This window comes from Hetaerina americana, unplaced genomic scaffold, assembly GCF_022747635.1.
Source record: "Hetaerina americana unplaced genomic scaffold, ioHetAmer1.1.p SCAF_6, whole genome shotgun sequence".
Lineage (NCBI taxonomy): Eukaryota > Metazoa > Arthropoda > Insecta > Odonata > Calopterygidae > Hetaerina > Hetaerina americana.
This window is the reverse complement of record NW_027287205.1, coordinates 91,869,279-91,891,626: the sequence shown is the minus strand read 5'-3', so window position 1 is coordinate 91,891,626 and position 22,348 is coordinate 91,869,279. Positions and strand designations below refer to the sequence as shown.

The 22,348-nt window shown below is 36.9% G+C and overlaps 1 protein-coding gene across 2 annotated transcripts in view; it reads left to right on the top strand.

The window, feature by feature from the left end:
- Positions 1–17,071: 17,071 nt before the first annotated feature.
- Cog1 (conserved oligomeric Golgi complex subunit 1) overlaps positions 17,072–22,348 on the top strand; it is a 37,906-nt gene continuing 32,629 nt past the window's right edge. For both annotated transcript variants that reach the window (XM_071593706.1, XM_071593705.1), the window contains exons 1-6: positions 17,072–17,413; positions 17,613–17,780; positions 17,863–18,008; positions 18,384–18,541; positions 18,754–18,955; positions 21,988–22,141. In XM_071593706.1, the coding sequence (XP_071449807.1) occupies positions 17,277–17,413; positions 17,613–17,780; positions 17,863–18,008; positions 18,384–18,541; positions 18,754–18,955; positions 21,988–22,141 (965 nt within the window). In that variant the 5' untranslated portion in view covers positions 17,072–17,276. The remainder of the gene's footprint in view (positions 17,414–17,612; positions 17,781–17,862; positions 18,009–18,383; positions 18,542–18,753; positions 18,956–21,987; positions 22,142–22,348) is intronic.

Here is a 22,348-nt window from a genome sequence, read left to right as displayed (position 1 = left end):
CTTCCCCCTTGTCAGTCATGGGGCTCAATTCAGCCAAAGGGGTATCTTGACACAGCGAGCAGGTCTGATTTTATCCTCCTAAAGTTACACCAATCCCATGAGAGGCTTCCTGTTGTTTTGTTCTCTTGTAAAGTTGTTCACCATATCAGTGTGAAGATGCATTTGTATGTCTCTATGTTATTTTTTGTAAGTTTTGTTTGAATCCATTTCTGGAATAATTGTGCCCAGTGAAGAACACAAGCCAACAAGAAATATATATATATATATATATATATATATATATATATATATATATATATATATATATATATATATATAAACCTGCATTGTGAAAATTCAGCTGAGGGGGGAAAATTAAAAAAAATATAAATAAGCTCAACTGTTAAGACATGTGTAATCTTGTGTCCTTTGTGCACACAAAGAGGTTTCTAAAGAAATTCAACTTATCACACTGTGCCTAGTTTTGGCATCCCTCCCTTAAAGAACAAGAGTGGGTCACAGGAGTGGGAGTGGGGTAAACAACCATGTGTGCAAGAGTGGGAGAGAAAGGGAGAAGGGAAAGTGCATCTTTTGAAAGGATAGTGAGAGACAGAGAGAGGATGATTGAATGAAGAGAAGAGGAGGAGGCATGTTGACGACAGCAAGAAGGCAATCCAAAGAGTGCGCTAGCCAGAGCGTGAAGTGTGAAAGCAAGTGAGAGAATGTGCGCGTGAGAGAAAGAGTTGGCTGTTGTTGTTTGCACACTGAGTGTTGATCATCACCAGGGATGCCCATATAGCCATCAACCCTCCACCATAGTTGTCATGCCATAGCTGGGTAATCTCCAACATTCTGTACAAGTTAATTGCTTTGCACAGATATCTTGTCTCTTCAGTGAGGATGCCATAAATATGTATATGCGTGTGTGTGTGTGTGTATATATATGTATATGCGCACATATACATACATACATATACACATTCATACATTATACATATACGTATGTGTGTATATATCTATATATAAACATATGTATATGCATATATATATATATATATATATATATATATATATATATATATATATATATATATATACATATATGTATATGTATGTGTGTGTATATATATATATATATATATATATATATATATATATATATACATATATGTATATGTATGTGTGTATATATATATATATATATATATATATATTATATATATATATATATATATATATATATATATATATATATATATATATATATACATGGGAAGGGAATTGAACCTCTGTAACGAGTTGTTGATTTACATCTCACAACTTCAAAAATAGGGATATTTTTTAACTCCATTATATGGAATTAAAAAGGCCTGAGGTGATGAAATTTAAATCATTATTGTTTGAAAACTTTTAAAAATTAATGTATTTATAAAAATCATAACAATTTTGGCTTCAAATGAAAGTAATCCTTTGTGTCACAGCTTTCACTTGTAGTTGTAATCACAAAGTGGACCATGAGAAGGATGAGGATAAATTGTGATTGCTTGTTTTCCAGCAAAAAAGTAGTACTAAATAAGTCTAACTAAATCTGGTTCCTTAAACCGCATTCATCAGGCATTATGTGCAGGTATTGGACTTCTCCCTTCGCTGCAATTGCTAAAAATGCATGTCTCTGTATACTGCATTGAATTTTATTAATACAAGACACATAATCATGCATTTATGCAAATAAAATCTTTGTAAACTACAGGTTTATTGACAAAATGACATGCATATTAGCACATAATGGTAAAAGATACTCATTTCATTTGGACACATAATTACGTCATTAGTCATTGAAACACTGACACACTCGGACACACGAAACACACCATACATGCACTCATTTAACATCATTACATTAACACCAAATAAAAAAACATTCATTTAAAAGTTACACTGGCACATTCAGACATGTTCACTGTTAACCTGTAAATACTGGTGCACAAACTGGTTATATGCTCTTAAGAACACTGAATGCCATGAGTCATTTGATGGCATGGGCTTTAAAAGTTGTTGCTCAAAATAAAGGATATTATATTACCCTCTGGATTACTGGCTTTTATGTCCCAAGGAAATATGCATAAACTTACAAAAAAAGTATGTATAAAGCTAACTATAATGCCTGTGATTTGACTGTTGCAAAGTTGACTTGAATTATATGGGGTTCATGGATGCTTTTTGAGCTTACATAACTGTAGCATCTATATTTTCTTTTTCTGTGACTAACACTGTTTCAAATGCAGTGAATAGGTATACAGAATGTGGGATGAATGACTTGAGAATGCTATGGAATGAAGAAAATGTTGTAGATAACTTATGTAATTCCTCCCCTATGGAAATTCTCACCTAAATGCGAAATCGAAGAATTTTAACAATGTCATAGCATGATAATCATCACACCATGTTGTTGGAGGCTTTGATTGGATTAGTTTTGGAAGCCCTGCTTTGGCTGCAAAAGGTGTGTGCGGTCATGGTTGTTGGGGGAGTCGTTGGCGCCTGGTTTATCCTTTGTTGGAGCTGGCTTGTGTGTGCCTGCATCTCAAGGCATTTTCTTGACTTTTCGATAGGTCTGTGCATTTATACCCCTTTTGTGGCGTACAGTAGAGCTTGGTGAATAAGCTTGCACTTTGTTTTAAATTGAAACATTTCTTCCAGGAAATTTGTCAACATCTATGTAAAAAAAATGGCTCTTACTATCTTGCCTCTTCTCGCAACAGTTGTGCGTGGTAGGGAAGAATGAATTTAGTTTATCAATAAAAAAATGACTGCTTTTTAAACGGTGTGATGTGTGAGACTGGCTGCGCATCTTATTTATATCTTTAGTTGTGTTTATATAAAAAGAATAAATATATAATTATGTATATACACAGACAAATGTACATAAAATAAAACAACGATCCGATGAAATCTGATAATTACAGTGTGTTTGTAACTGCAAACCGAAAGCCTTTACTATTGCCAGATATGTACTGATGATGTGGACCCATTTTGGGTTGGCTATAATCCAGACACATGGTGTTATTGATGATATGGACATTCGACGGAGCACTCTGATCGAAATTGTCAAAGCTTTTATGTTGGTTCACCAATGGGCACTTGTAGCTTTCCATCTTTGCTGTAGATTGTAGACACATATAGTGTTGTGATCTGGTATCAGTTATTGTGCCAGATATCCACGAAAGGGACAGAACTTGAAAAAAAACCACTAGCCAATACTAATGTGTCCAGTCTTAATTAAAGATTGGTTTACATACAAAAGAATAAGTAAACAACTTGCCATTAATTTTAATTCTACACTTTGCCTTTATGCTTGCACTTCCTTTGTACCAATGTTTTCGATTTCACAGTTTGTACTATAATATCTGTACATAATACATCATCGAATAAATTTTTGATAACTTACCACAGAAATTCCTGGGTTGTGTTTGCTGTTGCAATAAATTTTTTCCTTCTACCAAATGTTTGCTGCATATTGTGATATGGAATATACATACTACTGTTGAACTATCCTCATATTTCTTGTTTTAGGTGTATTTTTCATAAAAAATTAGTCAAGATGATGTCTCTCTGGTTATATTTCCATTTTGTTATACTGGTTTACTTTGAAATTTCCAGATAGATATGAATATGTAATTCATGCAAGAGGAGTCCGAAAACAATTACCAATATGTGCTTTGATGATTTCCATATTTAAAATTCATTAGTTGTCTGTAAGTTCTGGAAATTTTACATTTTTTGTTCAGCTATTTTTTCACCAATTATCATAAACATCCAGTTATACACAAATGGTTTTTTTTCTCAAGAAAAGATAATGCTGACATTTATGAAATATGCAAGCCTTTTTCTAGTTGGTTTTAAATTGATTGCCACATTTACCAAAATGTTATCAGTTATACAGACCCATAGCTGTGAAGGTATTTGCCTTATAAGCGAAAAGAAAAGCAGAATGGCATAGTGTGGCTACTCTGATGCTGAGTGATCGTGTTAAATTTTGAAAGGTGCCATTCTGGTCTCTTATATGTACTTTGAGGTACCATACACCATATGTGAAGAAGTGCCCATGTTGCATCCATGGTGCCTTTTCAGCCATGGAAAGTCTTTTAATTGCAACAATTACAACATACGTTTTATGTACTCAATGCCTTGTTTTCCAGATTCCTGATAATCAGACCAATGCAATTAAATCTGCCAAATTAGTCCTGCTATTTTCCAACACTTAAATGCAGTTGTCAACAAAATTATCACTATGTCCACGATTTCTACTAATGCAATTAGGTATGTACCAGCTTCAGTGTTACTAATGGAGGAATTAAATTAAAAAATAGCTCAATAATAATTATTCTATCATTGCTTTACATTGCTGATAGAGTACTGATGAAATTTGTCAAAAAAATCAATGTTAAATAATATTATTGAAAGTGGTGCCTCCTCAATATTTAGAGATGGAAGTATATACCTCCAACTAATGTCTATTAATTGTATATCATTATAATAGGTATTCTACCGGTTAAGGTAGGTTTTGGACAGATGCAACTACCTAATAAATATTTTGTTTCTCCTAACAAAACAGAAACCAACATCCTAATTTATAACCACTCCCTCTTCATCTCCATATTCTTCCTTCCTCCCTTCATTCTGTCCAACATCCATATCTATCCTGTTCCAACCCTTTCCTTGTTTGCCTAACTTTCTCCCTTCTATCACTGTCTTCAACATCCCACGGCCGACCAATATGCCCTGCATCTATTTCTCCGGTCTCCTTAGGAATTCTCCCAACAAATTCCTCTCTTTGCCCACCATACCTAACACATCCATCTTTGTTTTCTTTTAGGTCCATTTCACCTTCTCCACACCCACATTTCAAAAGCCTCCAATCTACTTCAATCTTCCTGCTTCAATACATGCAACTGCGCTCCATATCAAAGTTTTGACGAGCCTTTTCTTAACATACTCCCTTGACGTCCCTGTCATCAATTCCCTCCTCTTTTCAAAAGTTTCTTTGCCTAATACAATTCCTCTCCTTATGTCCCTACTACTTTGACTATTTTGGTCCAAAACAATTCCAAAATTATTCACTGTTCCACGGGCTCTAATTTTTAATGTATTTTTTAATGAGGGTAAAGAAAAAAACTTTGTACTTGCATATTAAGATTTAATGTTTCACGACCACGGTTTCAATGCTGCGCATCATCACGTGACATTTTGACAGGTGACATCAGGTGAAAAATTTTCCAAATTCTATAGCCTGGCTCCAAGAGGGGAGGAAGGTAGGGGGAGTAAGGGGGGGAGAGGGGGTAAGTTGAGTGATTGCAGGTACAGCAACCTATTAGTGGGCTAGGAGAGGGGAGGGTAGGTATTGGAAGGTTACTGGCTTAAATTTGTGGAAGTTTATGTTCATTAAATGAAGAGCACATTGTAACACTCCACCATTCTTATAAATAGCAGCAGAAAAAAACACATTGTGTTATACGTTAAATTAGGTGAGTGTTTGTCGACAATGGTTTGACCTTTATTAAGGGATAGTCAATGGTCATCACTGCCTTTGTGGGGGTGAGGTTGGTGCGGAAAGATGTTGGAGTCTTTCGGTTGTGAAGTGTTGTTAAAGCCGAGTGATAGTATCAAACTTGTACAAATAAAACTTATACAAAAATACACAAAAGTGATATCCTATCCAACCAGTGGTATCTAGTGTCTCGGCACCAGTCCACCTACTTGCTCATAAGTTAAGCAACCTACTCAGACAACATGCTCGTTTTTCCCTAAAATATGGTATGAAAAACTCATAAAAGCTCGCGAGTAGGTTGTCAGATATAGTACTACCGCCAAAATGTATTATGGTGTCCTTTGACAATACCAACATGTTCACGAGTATCCCTAGGATGGTAGCCCTGAAACTAGCTGAGATAGCCCTCATAAAATCTGAAACACCACCTCCTGTGATGAGTAAATTATGTAATTTATTAGCAATGTGTGAAGCAAAGTAGTTTTGTGTTCAATGGTAAATGTTATAGACAATTAGAAGGCTATGGGTTCACCTCTCTCTCCCATCCTAGCAGACATTCATATGGACGACTGGGAAAGACAATTATTTGCTTTAAACCATCCCCTACAAAAAATGTGTTATCCTTGTTCTGATATGTTGATGACATCTTCTGTGTTTGGACTGGATCCATAAGAGAATTGGACAATTTTTTGACTCTGTTAAATTCTTTAGATGCATGTATATAATTCACAAGTGAGTTGGAAACAGACGGTGCCTTAAATTTCCTAGATTTGACAATGAAAATAATTAATCAAAAGTTTGACCTTTCCATGTACAGAAAAAAGTGTTAATCCAACTCAATTATTCACTCCACATCCAAGTATCACCATTCACAAAAGCGTGCAGTCTTTCATGCCATGTTACACAGGGTATGTAATATGCCAATGTCAACACACAGCAAATAAGGGGGATTCCGTATTATAAAACAAATTGCAGTCCACAATGGTTAAAGGGAAATAATGACTGACAAAATGATCAACAGAAAATATATCACATAACTATACACCACACAACTAATCTTGACAAGGACCGAGGGTGAAGAATTCCATTTCTTAGCCACATTTCACTCAGGATACAACCAATACTCTCAAAAAACAAAATCAAGACAGCATTTTATAACACACACACGCACACATTAAAAACAATGGGTTGACCCATAGACATATTGACATAATGCAACATATTGGGGTTTATAAACTCAATTGTGTGGACCGCAATGCCATTTACATTGGACAGCTGGGGGGACATTTAAGCTTAGGATTAAAGAGCAGCGATCATGCTTCATAAAGAAAGTCAAAATCCCAATTTTACCAAACATCTCTTGGAAAAGAATCATACCAGTAAATTCACAGCCGACATTATTCTCACAGAAATGAAAGGACGCAGGTTGAATGCTTTGAAGGAGTTGGAAATTTGGCAATCCCTTCAGTCGGACAGTCTTGAGTTGGTCAACAAAATAATATACCTCTCCTGTGCCCCCCTCCTAAAATTCTTAAAAGACTCCAACATCTTTCCGCACCAACCCCACCCTCACCAAGGCAGTGATGACCATCGACCGTCCCTTAATGAAGGTCAAACCATTGTAGACAAACAACCACCTAATTAAACGTAGAACATGTGTTTTTTTTTCTGCTGCTATTTATAAGAATGGTGGAGTGTTACATTGTGCTCTTCATTTAATGAACATAAACTTCCACAAATTTATGCCAGAAACCTTCCAATACCTACCCTCCCCTCCCCTAGCCCACTAATAGGTTGCTATACCTGCACTCACTCAACTTACCCCCTCTCCCCCCCTTACTCCCCCTACCTTCCCTCCTTCTTGGAGCCAGGCTACATGAGTTGGAAAATTTTTCATGTATATTACCTGATGATGCACAGCATTGAAACCATGCTCGTGAAATATTAATCTTAATGTTGAAGTACAATGTTTCTCTCTTTATCCTCATCATGAAGAAATTCTATTAAGTTAAACCTGAAACTGTTGTCTTTTTTAATGTTTAACATGGCCTTCCTCTGGCTCATTACTGCATACCATTGTTTTGTTTACATTTACACTCATCCCACACATATCGCACTGACTTTCCAATGGCTTGAGAACATTTAGAAACCTAGACTGTCTAGAAAATTAAGCTTGATCATCAGCAAAATTGATTAATGAATTTCCCACCAACTTTCATTTCTATCTCCACGTCTCCTCGTTTCTTGAAAAAATGAAAAACTCCAATAGCCGTAAACAGTTAACCTTTCTAAAGGTATAAAAGGAAAGGGATCAGAAAGGTAAATACGAATATGCGTATTTCGGCCACAAAGTATCCCTCTTCAGCGTACTGAAGGTGAATCGTCACGACAACAAAAGTTGAAGTGAGAAAGGGTAAGGGTAATCCGAAGTACATAAAGTGTAAAATGTTGGGGGAGGGGGTGAAGGGGTGGGTCAAAGGGATGGGAGCCAATAGACTAAGCTGATAGTCGAGGAATTTGAAAATATAGGTTATGTAGTGAAGGGGAGGGGGAGTTGCACAATCACGAAAATGACCATTGTAAAGTGGGGGAGGGGAGAAGTGAAGGGGAAGCTTAAAACAAACGTTGGGCATACGTTAGTGGGGGAGGGTCAATTGAAAGGCAACCTACAGAAAAATGACTGTTGAGGATGGGGGGGGGGGGGGGTAATGTTACAGAGAAAGAAGGGAATACTTCAGAAACAGGGAATTGACAGTTTGGGAAAGGGAAAAGTGAAGGGATGAGAAGCACAAACATTGAAGAGACTGTAGGTTTAAAATAAACAGAGGGCTATATCATACTTAACAGGGAGAAAAGCGAGGAATATGAAATAGGTCCCGTGTCACTGTTAAGGAGATTGCCTCTGTCTTTGAAAATCAAAATGCTCTCTTAAGAATCAAGTAAATTATTCGTTGTTTGTTTTAAGAGATTTAAATTGTCTGCTGTCATGTGGTGTCCTGTTTCAATTAAATGATGCGCCATGCTGGATATACTTGGTTTGTTGTGTTTGTAGTGGGCGTAGTGTTCTTTATATCTAATAAGAATGTTGCCGCATGTTTGGCCTGTGCAAGAAGCTTGGCAAGTCCCACAGTTGATTTGGTAAATACCTGACTTCTCAGTTGTAGGTGTTTTGTCTTTAGTGTTTCCCAGGAGCTGTTTTAGTTTGCTGTTGTTGGTGTAGGAGATTTTCGTGTCAACAGACTTGAAAATTTTGTCGATACCCCTGGTTAACTGAGGATAGAAGGGTAATTCAATGTATTTCTTTGTTGTGTCTTTCTTGTGTGTGGTGGAAGTCGAGATTAATTTTTTCAATTTGTGTTTCTTTAATATGCTGTCGATAAGTGATCCTTGGAAGCCATTCCGTTTTGCAATATTTTTAATGTATTCTAATTCTTTATTGTTAGCCATGGTATTCAAAGGGACATTTAACATTCTGCGTATGAGAGAATGGTAGACCGCAAATTTGTGGCTGGGATGGTCAAAAGAATGTTTATGGATGTAGTTGTTTGTGTGTGTAGGTTTCCGGTACATGTCAAAGAGTAATTCATCGTTCGATCTATTGAGGGACAAGTCGAGGAAAGGGAGGATGTCATTCTTTTTGGTTTCAACCGTGAAATTGATCGAGGGGATAATACTATTGAGATTGTCCACGAAGTCATTGAGTTTACACTTAGTCGTATCAAATACGGAAAAGATGTCAACATAACGTAAAAAAACCACAGGGAAGTAACAGAATTATTTTTTTAAAGTGCCCTCAAAGTGAGACATGAATACATTCGCCAAGAAGGGAGAAAGTGATTTGCCCATTGCAGTTCCAAACTCTTATTTGTAAAATTTACCTTGGAACATAAAATAATTTTGATTCATCGCCAGATTGGTAAGTCTGACATATTCGTCAATTGTTTTGAAATCTAAGGGAAAGATTTAAGCCAGTTTTTCAATGTTTGGATGGCAATATTAATGGGTATACTAGGAAAAAGGTTAGCTAAATCAAATGAGACCATGATTTTTCCCTTTGAGAAGTTATAATCTTTAATTTTACTAACAAAATCTACGTTATTCTTAACTGAGTGAGGGCTAACGAAGTTAAGGTTTGAGAATTGGGAAACCAACCATCTAGATAAAAGGTAGGTGGGTGAATCAATACTAGAAACAATAGGTCTCATGGGGCAGTTTGTCTTATGGTCTTGAGCAGACAATGAAGTCTGGGTAAAATGGGATTAGACACGTAAAGTTTGAATTTTGTCTTCTTATCAATGAGAGTAGGACAATCATTTAGGACAGATTTAAACTGCAGCACAAGTTGGTTAATTAGGTTCTTTTTAACCTCAGAATAAGAGCCTTTAGACAACAAAAAACTGGCTTTTTCAAAATATTGGTCTTTGTCCAGAATGATACATAAGTTACCTTTGTCAGCCTTGAGGTAAAAGCAATCCTTAGATTTTAGGCTTTTGACAGTTTGAAAGTTACGTTTAGAATAAGAAGATGAGGTATTTTTAAATAACTGGGAATTATTTTTAATCTGCCTTTCACAACCTTTGCGGATGAAGTCCTAAGTGGCATGATCAAAAAACTTCAATGAAGCTTCTAAGTGAGCTACAAGATCGGTAATAGGAGAAGATTTAGGTTGTAAATTGAAATTCAATCCGTAATTTTATAACTTTAGCTCCTCCTTTGGAAATACCTTACAGGAGAGGTTTAAAACGTTTTCAAAATTGTCACTGTTTTGAGAAGAAGACATAGACTTACTTAATAGCCGTTTGAATTTGCGATTGGTCCCTCGGGCTTTGTATTCGACTTTCTTTTTAAACACAGAGTGAATTTGTTTACGGCTATTGGAGTTTTTCATTTTTCCAATAATACTAGCCGTAAGAGCTCATTTCTATCAATACTCCTCATTTCTCTTGAACTATTTGTCCACCTTGCACCTCTTCCTAACACGGCCCATCCACACTCCCCAGATGTCCCCCACCTGCACCTGAGTAGTCTGAGACAGGTACAGGTTGCGGATTAGCCTCATGTCCCTCCAATCTATTCCTATTTTTTGCAATATACTGTATTTTCCCATTGATAACACGCACCTTATGTATAATGCGCACCCAGAACTTTGTAGTTATCATGAATTTGTAAAGATACCGCGCGCCCAGGGCTTCATAATTATCTTGAACGTGTATTGATGCCACGCATCTGTGTGTGTATGTATCTATATTGTGTGTGTAAAAATACGTCTATAACCTTACACTGACGGTTGCGGTAGTCCAGTGGGTAGAGCGCTGGACTACTGACCAGGGGGTCCCAAGTTCGATGCCCGGGCAAGGCACTCTGGGCACCTGCAGCTCCACCCAAGCAATGTGATTTCTCGGGTATCAGATCTTGCTGGGAAACCATAACCGGCACAGGGAGAGGAACTGGCTCCCTACCCTGATGTGTGAATTTCACATGCCGTCCGGCTTAGTACTGGGTGAACTCTACCATCACCTACCGAACCGACCTTCCAGTTGATAACTGTGTTTATGGTTTTTTTTATCCTTACACTGATAGATGGTAACAGCCAATGAATACATGGAATCATTAGTTCAATAGTTTCAGCCTCAACTTTGTGGAAGTTCATTTTAATAAATGAAAAAGAAACACTTTGTTCCAATCCACCAATTTATAATAAATGAAAAAGAAACACTTTGTTCCAATCCACCAATTTATTACAGGTACGACTAGTTTCGACGCTACGGCGTCATCCTCAGGTACCTGAGGATGACGCCGTAGCGTCGAAACTAGTCGTACCTGTAATAAATTGGTGGATTGGAACAAAGTGTTTCTTTTTCATTTATTATAAATTGGTGGATTGGAACAAAGTGTTTCTTTTTCATTTATTAACATGGAATCATAATTGCATGTGGCTATATCTATCGTAAGTAGACAGAAGATTGGAGCCAGGTGATTGAAATTAATTCTAAACAACAGAAGGATAAAAAAATAAACAATATTTACAAGCCATCACAATATACCGCCTAATGGACTTTTTGCTGTTATTCCCACGTTGAAACAAGACCTAGGTTTCTGTGTCCTTTCATTTGCTATACAAATTAACTTTCAGCAAATCAAATAAAAAAAAGGAATGAATGACACAGAATTTTCTTGTTTTGTTTGCTTTACTTCGCTTTATTATTAATGTTGCTCAGCTGTTCTAGACACCCTCCAAGTTCTGTGAAAGTGCCGCCTACATGGTGATTGTTTCAAACCTGAATTGAGTTAAGGTTTTGTAATTTAGAATTTTCTCAAAAGAATTCATGGAGAAAGAAATCTTACACAGCGTATTTAAGCTAGAAGTCAATAATTTCGCGGCAGAAAGAGGAAATCGCGAGGCTTCCGGGATTTATCCATTGATAAATCTTTTAAATCAAAGTTACGTTCTAGTTGGGAAATGTGGATGTCTAGACTACACAGAATCGGGAAGGATTAAAAGAGTGTCTAATTAAATAAACCAGTGGATCCTGGAAAGTTGGCAGGGTGCCACAGGTACTATTTTAAAAAATTGATTTGAAAACGCTGTAAGCAATATTTCACGCCAGTGCTAGAAGATGAGGAAGAGTTAACTTCGGGGAGAGAATTCGGTGATGTGCCTGAAAAGATAATATATGCACCTAATTCATTTAATTGTGACTCAGGTGATCTCCCTACCATATACATATCCGTACGTGTATATATAGGGTCCCTACAATAAGTATCGGAACTGGTTCCAAAAATCAAAATTTATTGCTGTTATTAAAATTACTCAATAATCTTCAAAATACATTCTTCCTGCATAGATATAGTTTGGCGCATCTGCCAGTCGTCAAAAGCCCGCAGGAAGTTGGTTTCCAGAATACTGCTGAGAGCCTTTGTCTTCGCTCCTCCGAACCGCCTCGATGGAGTGAACCCATATCCTTTGAGCTACTTTTGAGCTATCCTTTGAGGTAATAACGTTGTCGAGGAAATTTTCATCTTCCTGGAAGCAGTCCAAAATATCATGAGAAATTTCCATCCACGACAGTATTTGTTCCTCGCTCAAGACTTTCGGCACCAGCTTCACGCACACTTTCCTCATTGCAAGATCCTGTGTTACAATGGTGTGGACAGTACCAACTGAAAGGCCGGTATCCTCACTGATAATGGCGATGGTTAAACACCTGTCTGAGTCTAAAACTTTTTTCACTTGGCCACCTGAGCATCAGTAGAGTGGTCGTCGGGCATCTGACGCAGTGCTCTTCTTCGACGAGCTTCCAGACTTCCTTAAACATTTTGTCTCTCAAAAACTCTTGTGCAGCTTAAGGCATCATCCCCATTAGCCTGTTTAATGAGTTCAAGGGTCTCTGAAGTGGACTTCCCGAGTTTAACACAAAACTTCACAACGTAGCATTGCTCGGCGGTGTGCCCCATGCTGGCACAACGACACCACAAACAATCACATGTCACAAAAATCCACTTCATGTCTTGACGCATTCCCGGAGGTGACTGAACTAAAATGCACCTGAGTGGTGGGGGACCCCTCTACCAAGCCGACCGGTTGGACCCCCATCCTCCGCTCCATTGAGGCTACAGCGAACCAGTCACGATACTTATTGTGCGGTCCCTGTAATAGATCGTACCCTACGTACACTTAAAGTACTATGTATTAGAATAAAGAAGTACTACGTATTAGAGTAAATGGAGTGTATAAATTATATGTTTTTTCTTCTCTCATGGGTTGATGATGTAATAGTAGGAGGTCTGTATAAAATAGAATGTAATTGGAAAGGCATGCTTCCAGACTAATATATTTTGGGAAGAGGCGTCTATAAATAATTGTGGACACAGGTATATAAATGTTTGGATTTTTTCAGTTTTCATCACATAATGCACATCGTCATTTTTTCGACAATCTGAACATTTTCGTATCGATAACGCGGGTGTTATCGATGGGAACAGAACAGAACATTCTGTCTGTTACTTTGGCATATTAGGGGCCAAATTAACCAGGTTATAGCGCTAATTGTGAGGGTCTTTTCGCACTGTCCACCTCAGAGCACTAAATAAAATGCAATAGGCAGGTACTGCTATGGCCAGAATTTTAATTCATTCATTTAGTTAAGATTGCGTTACAGATAAACTGAAATGTTGTCCAGTGGAAAATGTATGTGCAAATAAAAGCATATTTGCTTAAAAGTTATAAAGAGACAAGCTGAGACATGAAAATATGTGCCCTTTGCCATACAATAAAGATGAAATTTGAAGATTTCCATGTCTCTGCAGATACTGAATTGCTTGTAATACTGAATGAATACTGGATGCAATACAAATGCCTTACTATGACTGATTTGTTTTACAGACAAGGGCAATAAACTAGGCCTTGGGCATTATTCATTCCACCAAGATATTCATTATATCAGGTTTGCATTATATATTTAATTTAAAACTCCTTCTACAATTAACTCCGCACTCCTCATCTAGAGGTGACCACTGATAATAAAGGTTTTAAAAAAGTCAATTTACAAATTGGCTGTCATCTGCCAGAAAAGTGACTGGTCAAGGTGATCACATTAAGTTCAGTCGGAAGTGACTGCAGGAATTAAATGCATAATATAATAAGAAGAAAGTTGCAATGATTCTAAAATTTAATTCAGCATTTAATTTGAAATATCAAATAAAATATCAGACACCTCAATCATGTCTATGTGCTGGTGGAAAAATCAGATGATATGGAGGAAAATTTCAAAAAATATATGTTGCATGAAAATGTCTTCAATTATTCATAAAAAACTTAGCATTAGAATCTATACAATGCACAATCATTACCATCATAGCTCATTTTAGCTTCAGAGAGAAAAAATTATGTTATAACCCATCAAGACGTAGGTTCCTCTCCTTACTATCTACCCGTATTCTCTGCAATTCTGCAGTAATTAATTCTACCTAATTCACTCAGTCAAACGCCTTTATGAAATCTGAAAAACAGGCAAATACATCCTGATTATACTGCATGTTCCTCTATACTAATGATTTCATTACTGCAATGGCATAATGCATACATCTCCCCTTACTAAATCCAAACTGATCATCCCCTAAGCAATCATTTGCCATGCCCTCCATCCAGTTTTTGATGATCCTGAGAACAACTTTAGCTGTGTGGGAAATCGAACTTATTGTTTTGCTTTCCTGTTGCCTTCCTCAATATTGTTATCAACATGACACCATCACTCGATGGCCCCCCCACTGGGATCCGGCACCTTCGCAGCTGCCTCACTGAGGAACAGATGCTCCGTGGACTACCTTTCGCCCGGCTCCTAACCTTCGACCTATCTGGCATGGGTGACCCTACCAGGAGCAATCATTGTTGCTTCCGCCAGCACAGTGCTAGGGGTCATCGGAACGCACACGCCTACCTTTAACGCACACAATATGTTATGTCATGGCATATCAAGATATTAAATGGGGAGGGTACTTGTCAATATTATTCAATAATTTAGTATTAAGTATTTTTGAGAAATATGAATAGAGTTGACATACGTTGTTACAGGGGGCATATTTCACTCACTGTATCATTTTGCATGTCTAAAAGAACTATGCAAATGCATAACCCTGCAAATATCTAGGGGCACCATATCTCTTACCTTCTTTACCTGACCATAGCTAGACTTAAAAAATTCTCCTCCAGAAGTGGAATTTAAATTCCCTTTTGCTCCACATAGAAATCAAACTTCAGCCAACCTTTTCCAGAACATCTTATAAATCTACCTTTAATGTAGCACTACATGTGAAATTTGTCACCACCCTCAACAGTTAACCTGTGGTGCCTAGAATGAGGATGTGGGAGGTAAGGGTAAGTCGTGAGGGATAAAAGGTACTTAAGAAAGGATCAAAGGTTAAAGGAGAGGAGAGAGAAAGTTCCTGCCTCTATGGCCAGCCATTATCTTGTGACTCTCAGGTACATTGAGAGAAAGGGTGAACAATGCCCATGTGGCCCCATAGTGTGGCGAGTGGCAGTCATCATCAAAGGATTCTTCATCAAGCAATCCAGCCACCACTATCCCCTGCTTCTCCCTACCTCACTGTCATTCGGCATCAACAATAAGTCCACACCACACAAACTATTTGATTTGAAGCCTCTTTCCTAACATGATCCATTTCTGAGCAACTGCAGGAAGTACAGAATCCAGGAATATAGGCTGCCAGGTATCTCCTAGTAGGGGAAGCAATGGTATAGCACAGGCTTGGGTTGGCCCAAAAACACCATATTAAAATGCTCTCACAGTCCATCAACTCTGCAGGCTCACAAACGTCCACCTCCCCTTTCACTGGAATCTGCTAGTAACATTGATGTGCCACAAGGCAAGCACTCTCTCTAGCTACCGCTACTCAATGGGATACATTACACAATCGGGATGTAAGCCAATTGAATGGACAAAATGAATTATAGCTCTTGGCTTAAATGTATCCAAAATCACCCATCAAGTTTTTACCAAAAAATTTACATCGTTTTGTACATAAAAAAATTGGAAAATAGCTTTGGCACACTGATGCTTATTACAGAATTTTGAAAGTTTTGTCAACGCTAAGCCATTTAGCATTAATGAATGCTTTTTCTTTGCTCGGCTTATTTTCCATGAAAACTATACCAAAGAACTTTTTTTTAAAACAACATATCTTTTCACATAAAACTTTGCTATCACCACTTGAAATGTTACAATAAATTTCATGCTTAAGCTGGAGGCAAACTTTACTAGAGATATTCACATTTATGCTTACTTTTTGTGATATGAATTCACTAAGTTATGGCCTCCTGGAGGACATTTAATCATGAACATTTAACAGTTTACTCCATTGTCCCATTATCTTTCTAAATATAATAATTTCTCCTCTAAATATACTTCCAGAATTGATTTTTTGCTTATTCACATCCATCCATCGTCTATCATCGTATACCATCGTCAAATCAGTAATTAAATACATCGTTACCTGACATTTTCCTTTTAATTTTTCATGTGATATTGAAACCAAGACAATTGAATGTCTATTAAATGTAAGTACATGGGATGTATTTAAATGTAAGAGAATGAAATGAGGCTGAGACATCAGGACAACATAACCACCCCCTTGTATTTACATAGACATAATACCAAAAATTTATGAGAAGAAAGCACGCATACTTGGGAGAAAATAACTCAACTATAAAGTCTATTGAATATACAATTTAAATTGTACCGCCTCAGTCTGCATGTGAAGAACGATCTGTTATAGTTTTTAAGGAGAACATTTTTTCTATAAAAATATACAAAAATTGAATCAAATTTTAATTTATAATATATTTGTTACCATTTTACCTTTCTTCGCTCTATGATCACATTACATGTCGTATTCTCGATTTGAAAATGTTTCCATTTTATGCCGTCAAGGCGTTCAAACCGTTTAGAATGCAGCAGCCCATCTTATATGCTTTCTCCTAATAAACAAAAACGTAACTATTATGATAATTTCTGCTAGCGGGTAGGGAAATGCGTGGCTTACGCTAATATTCTGCAAATGTTTAATGTGATATTAGAATATTTATATCGCGAAGATGGTTGAGTTGACCCCCGTATTCTTGAAACTAACTCTTTGTTGTTTTTCTCGAAAGTGTACCTGCGTAGAGTTTCCTGACACAGCAGTATTCTTTAGAACTTAGTTTATTAAATCACCTGTTTTTGTAGAATATCTAAAAATGTCTGCACAAAATCTGAGTGGAATTTGTCCAGATAAACTATTCGAGGAGAGTTCAATATCAGAAATTAAAACTCTTCAAGTAAAACTGAAAATTGAAGTTGAAAAGAAACGAGAAGAACTACGAACAATGGTAGGGTATGTATCAGTACTCGAAAATCTCATTTTCGTGGTATTTTGACGGAACATATATTACATTGAGCCATATAGCTATAGTTGAGGTATATTCTCTGGTTTAGGGCTTCTTATTCAAGTTATTGAAAGCCTATAAATAAATTCTGTCAATTGAAGTATTTTAAGTTACCCCTTCATCAATTAATGATGTTTAACTTAACAGGGAAAGATATCGAGACCTAATCGAAGCAGCGGACACTATTAGTATGATGAAGTCCAATGCAGAAAAAATTATCAAGCATATAGAAAGTATGAGTGGTAAATGCCTTGAATTGCAAGAGAAACATCTCTTGGGTTTTAAACTGGGTTGTAGCGTGTATGATTCTGAAAGGTAACAGGAATTCTTTTTATCTTTATTTTGCTCAGATGATAAATTATTCATGTCAACATATTTTTCTCCATGTTATTCAAAGGAATATCAAAAGTAAACCGTACATTATGTTGGCTGTTCAAGTTCAGCTATTAATGGTTATCCCTGAAACAATTTGGTCAGCTATGGACGAAGAAGATTATTTATTGGCTGCTCAGCTTTTTCTTCTTGCACGTCATATAAATACAAGTAAGATAAGATATTGCTTATGTATTTTATTATATCAATTTGCTGCTTACCCTTCCGGTTCCTGATTGAGGGGACATGTATAAATAATATTTTGATATTACTTCTAGAGGTCTGTTTGCATTTAATTTAAAAATGTAATTACACCAAGCGTCTTGTTTATATTTTTTATCTTTAAATTATAATTTGTTTACCCACAGTTCCAGAAATTTGCAACGAAAATGCATCATTTAAAAAATAAATAAAATTGTGTGTTGTACCTCTTATCTGGCTTTTACCCGATGCGTCATTTTGAGAAATGAATTTAACAGCCCATACCCATTCTTATTTCCAATTAGAGTTCCATAAGTTTCCAAATGCATACGTTTCTCATTTTAGGCCTTCAGGTTAGCAGTGGAGAAGACTACATTGATTCCAGCAAGGTTCTTTCCTGGTTTCCTGTACTAACTCACCAGTGGAATACGATAAGTCTCTTCAGGAATGCAATTTTAGATGGATGTAAAGGAAAATTGAAGCTTACCGAATTAACCATTGAGGTAATATCACAAAACATATGTAACTAGCATCACGAGTAAAAAACAAACTTCTTTTTTTAACGTTTGTTTTTTAGTTGTTTGCCTTTGGTTTTAATTGTCCACTGAGACATTCTTGTTTTTTCAGCCATCATCAACCTAAGGCAATGAAAACATTTAGCTTTGAAGGCTTGCAAAGCAGGTATCTATTGTGACTTATATATGTTCAATTTCAGTCTGCATCAAGCTGCCTGGCCACAAATCTTCTCTTGGAAGGATGCTCATTGGAGACCTCGGAAAAGATGTTCTTGAATCTTAGGATGGAAAGTTTGCAGAACATTTTGGCAAGTGATGCTGAAACTAGCATCAAAGAGCAAATATGTCAGAGTTTAAAACTTTTAGCTCAAACTTTATACTTTCGTCAAATATGCTTCATTGGTAAGTAGAGTCCCATTGGCTGTGGTTCTCTTCTCATTGACTTGCAGAGTTTTGGAATCTTTTGTATTTCTCTATCACGATGTGCAAGCTGCTGGTACATATGTATTATATTCACTGCATTGCAACATCGGCTATAATTTCATTTCCTTTTTTGTGAAACTCACGGTAGTGAACTTAAATGACTGTTCTTTATCAGAAACAAGGGTAAGGGTGAGGCATGGAAAAATAGCTCTACTCTACCTTGGAATCAAAAGGCCAGATTCATGGTACTGACTTAAAGTAAGGTGCTTAGTTGTAAGGGGCTACAATGGTTGAGGCTGTATTGTATCATGAAATAAAATAAGAAGATCGATGAGGGAATAGGAACCAATGGTTCCCTAAATTGCCTGTGTCTTATACGTGAAGGTTCAAACTCCATGGGTTTAACACAATGTTATTTTTATCACATACATCTTCATCAATACCCTGTGAGCCACCAAAAAGTTGTGTGGCAGGGAGTGCAGCACCAGAAGGAAAGGGTAAGGGATGAGGGGGTTAGGGTTTTTCAAATGGATGGGGAAAGGTGGGGGGAACCTACAAAAAAAATATGAATCTCCTAGTATAACCATGCGCAGTCGCTACCTTGTAGGGTAATACTTATTATGTCGAGCCGACTCCAGGGGGATTTTGATTACAAGCATTCTGGTCTCTTATTGTTCTTGGAAAAAATGACCATTTAAACCTGTCTGTCTTGCAGTCTATCTCTCTAATCTTACATTCGTGATCCCTCCGCCCATAATACGTTGGGGTTCATATTATGTTCTTGATGTCATCGGGAAAGGAACCATCCTTAAATGTTTTTAATAAGTTCAATCTATATTGTAATTGTCGCTGTTTAAGGGAATCCCAGCCTAAATTTTCCGGCAAAGCAGTAATGCTACTGTGTTGGTCATAACAATTTTTGACACATCTAGCCCCCCTCCGCTGAACTCGATCCAATTCCGAAATCAAATTTATCTCTTGAGGATCCCATATACTGGCAGCATACTCTAGGTGGGGCCTGACTAGGGCAAGAAAACATCATTCCTTCACTTCTTCGTCGCATTTACCCAGCACTCTTTTTACAAATCCCAATTTTTTATTAGCGCGACCGCATATTTCCCGTATGTGCTTTCCCCAGGACAGATCGTGAGTAACTGTTACACCCATGTATTTAAAGGAATCTACCCTCCCGATTTCTGTTTGTTTCACTTTGTAACTAAATGGGGGGGTGCTACTCTTTTCCCAAAAATGTATTACTATGCATTTTTTAAAATTTAATTCCAATTGCCATGTATCGCACCAAGTCTGGATTGCATTTAGGTCGTTAGCTAACGTGACTCTGTCATCGCGACTTTGAATGTCCCCATAAATCACCGCATCGTCAGCAAAAAGACGGAGCCTGCTATTAACAACGGTGCTGAGGTCATTTATGTAAATAAGAAACAAGAGGGGGCCTATGACACTTCCCTGTGGTACACCCGACGTGACCTTAACAGTATCGGATGATACACCGTCCAGGACGACTGTTTGAACACGATATTTTAAAAATTGTCTAATCCAGCATATAATCCTCCCGTGTATTCCATAAGTTTCCAACTTCGCGAGTAACTTGCAATGAGGGGCTTTATCAAAAGCTTTTTTAAAATCTAGGAATATCGCATCTTACTCACTCCATATGGTCATTGCTATCTATTTTGACTCTATGATATGTAATTGCATATTTATAATATTCATTATTATTCAATTGAAGAATGTTGTTGCTGGGATTGTTATTATTAAGCTCATCACTCTTATGTGGTGTAAATATTGCATTGCTCACTTCTGTGATGTCAAAAGAGGTGCAAGCAAGATATCGAACGAACTTGATCATATTTTATCACGACTGATCATAATAAAAGAACATGTGCCCTCCTTACTGAGTGGTATTATTTGTTGCAAAAAAATTACTCTAGTAAATATGGCAACAGGAGAAAAGAGATAAGCTACTCAATCCGATTTCAACTACGGTTGTTAGATTACACTAAGGTGCTTAGAAACTGAGCAGTAGCAAGGCACAATGGTCCACTACTTCTGAAAAACTTCCACCTTTTTGGATTTCCTGCAATGTAAGAACTAAAAGGAAACATAACTAGAGGTGCTGGGGTGTTAAAACTTTTTCCTTTTGTGTGTCTACCAAAATGATGGTGTGTCTTACATGCTGTCGAATACAGTATGTTGTGACGTCCATACCAATGCAAAGAATTTCTCACCATTGATGTCATCAAAAAGGCTTCCAAGTGAGCTATAATCTGCTTGTTGGACAGGATTTCAACCTCTAAAACAGCATTCTAACCTCACAGTTTAATACCTCACCCTAGGAATGGAGATTTGTTTATTTTTTGATTCGATCCAACCTTTGCTACTAAATCCTAATTGCCTTTGTGAGTGATTTTCAGGCTTCCTCTGAGTCAATGTTAAATTTTTTATGCAACTGAAATGATATGGCCCATGTCTCTGTTGGCTGTTTATCAGTAAAATACTGCCACAATACTTTTTTCATTGTATTGGTTTCATTTTCCAAGAAATCCATGAATGTACCTTTGCAAGGTTTTAACTAATAAGAAATGGTGATTATAAGAGAATTTCAGATCAGGAGGAAAAACTTACTCATTATTCTTCATGTATTTCTAGCAAAGAGGAGTACTGTATCCTATTGATTGTACCCTCTGTATCATGATGAGACCATTTCTTGTCATTTCTGACTGTGTAGTCAATAATTAGTGCTGCATTGCCAATATTATCCAAAACATGAGCTTGTTTGGGGATGTGAAATTCCTGGAAAACTCCTGGAAAAAGATAATTTCTTGATGGTTTGATAACTGACACCAAACTGGTTATAGCAGCCGCTGCAGTCTATGCATTTGTTGAATGGTCATTGATGTTTATTGGCCCGAGGAAATAGATAAATGTTTTATCTGTAGCAGCAATGAATTTAGTTCCTGATTTGAGTTGATTTTGATATTTGTTCACAGAGGAGGAGAGCAGTGAAGGAAAACACTTGGGAAATTTAGTGTCAAGAAAACTCAATGAAATTGTCGGCTATGAGTCTCCCAAAACCATCAGCATCCTGAAAATAAAAAATGAGTCTTTCAGTAAATTCATTCCACCCATCATTCAGGAATTTAGGTAAGCAAGTTTGTGAGTAATATGGATTTGCCTTGGCTTATTTTGATGACGTACTTGTTATTATTATTAAAAATTCACATGTGCTGATAGACAGTGTCAGGTGGCACACAAGTCCCAAATAATCGCAAAAGATAATAGATAAAATCAGACTTCAAAACACAAATCTCTTTAACAAAACAAGCGAATCCCCATCTCATTTACATCTAT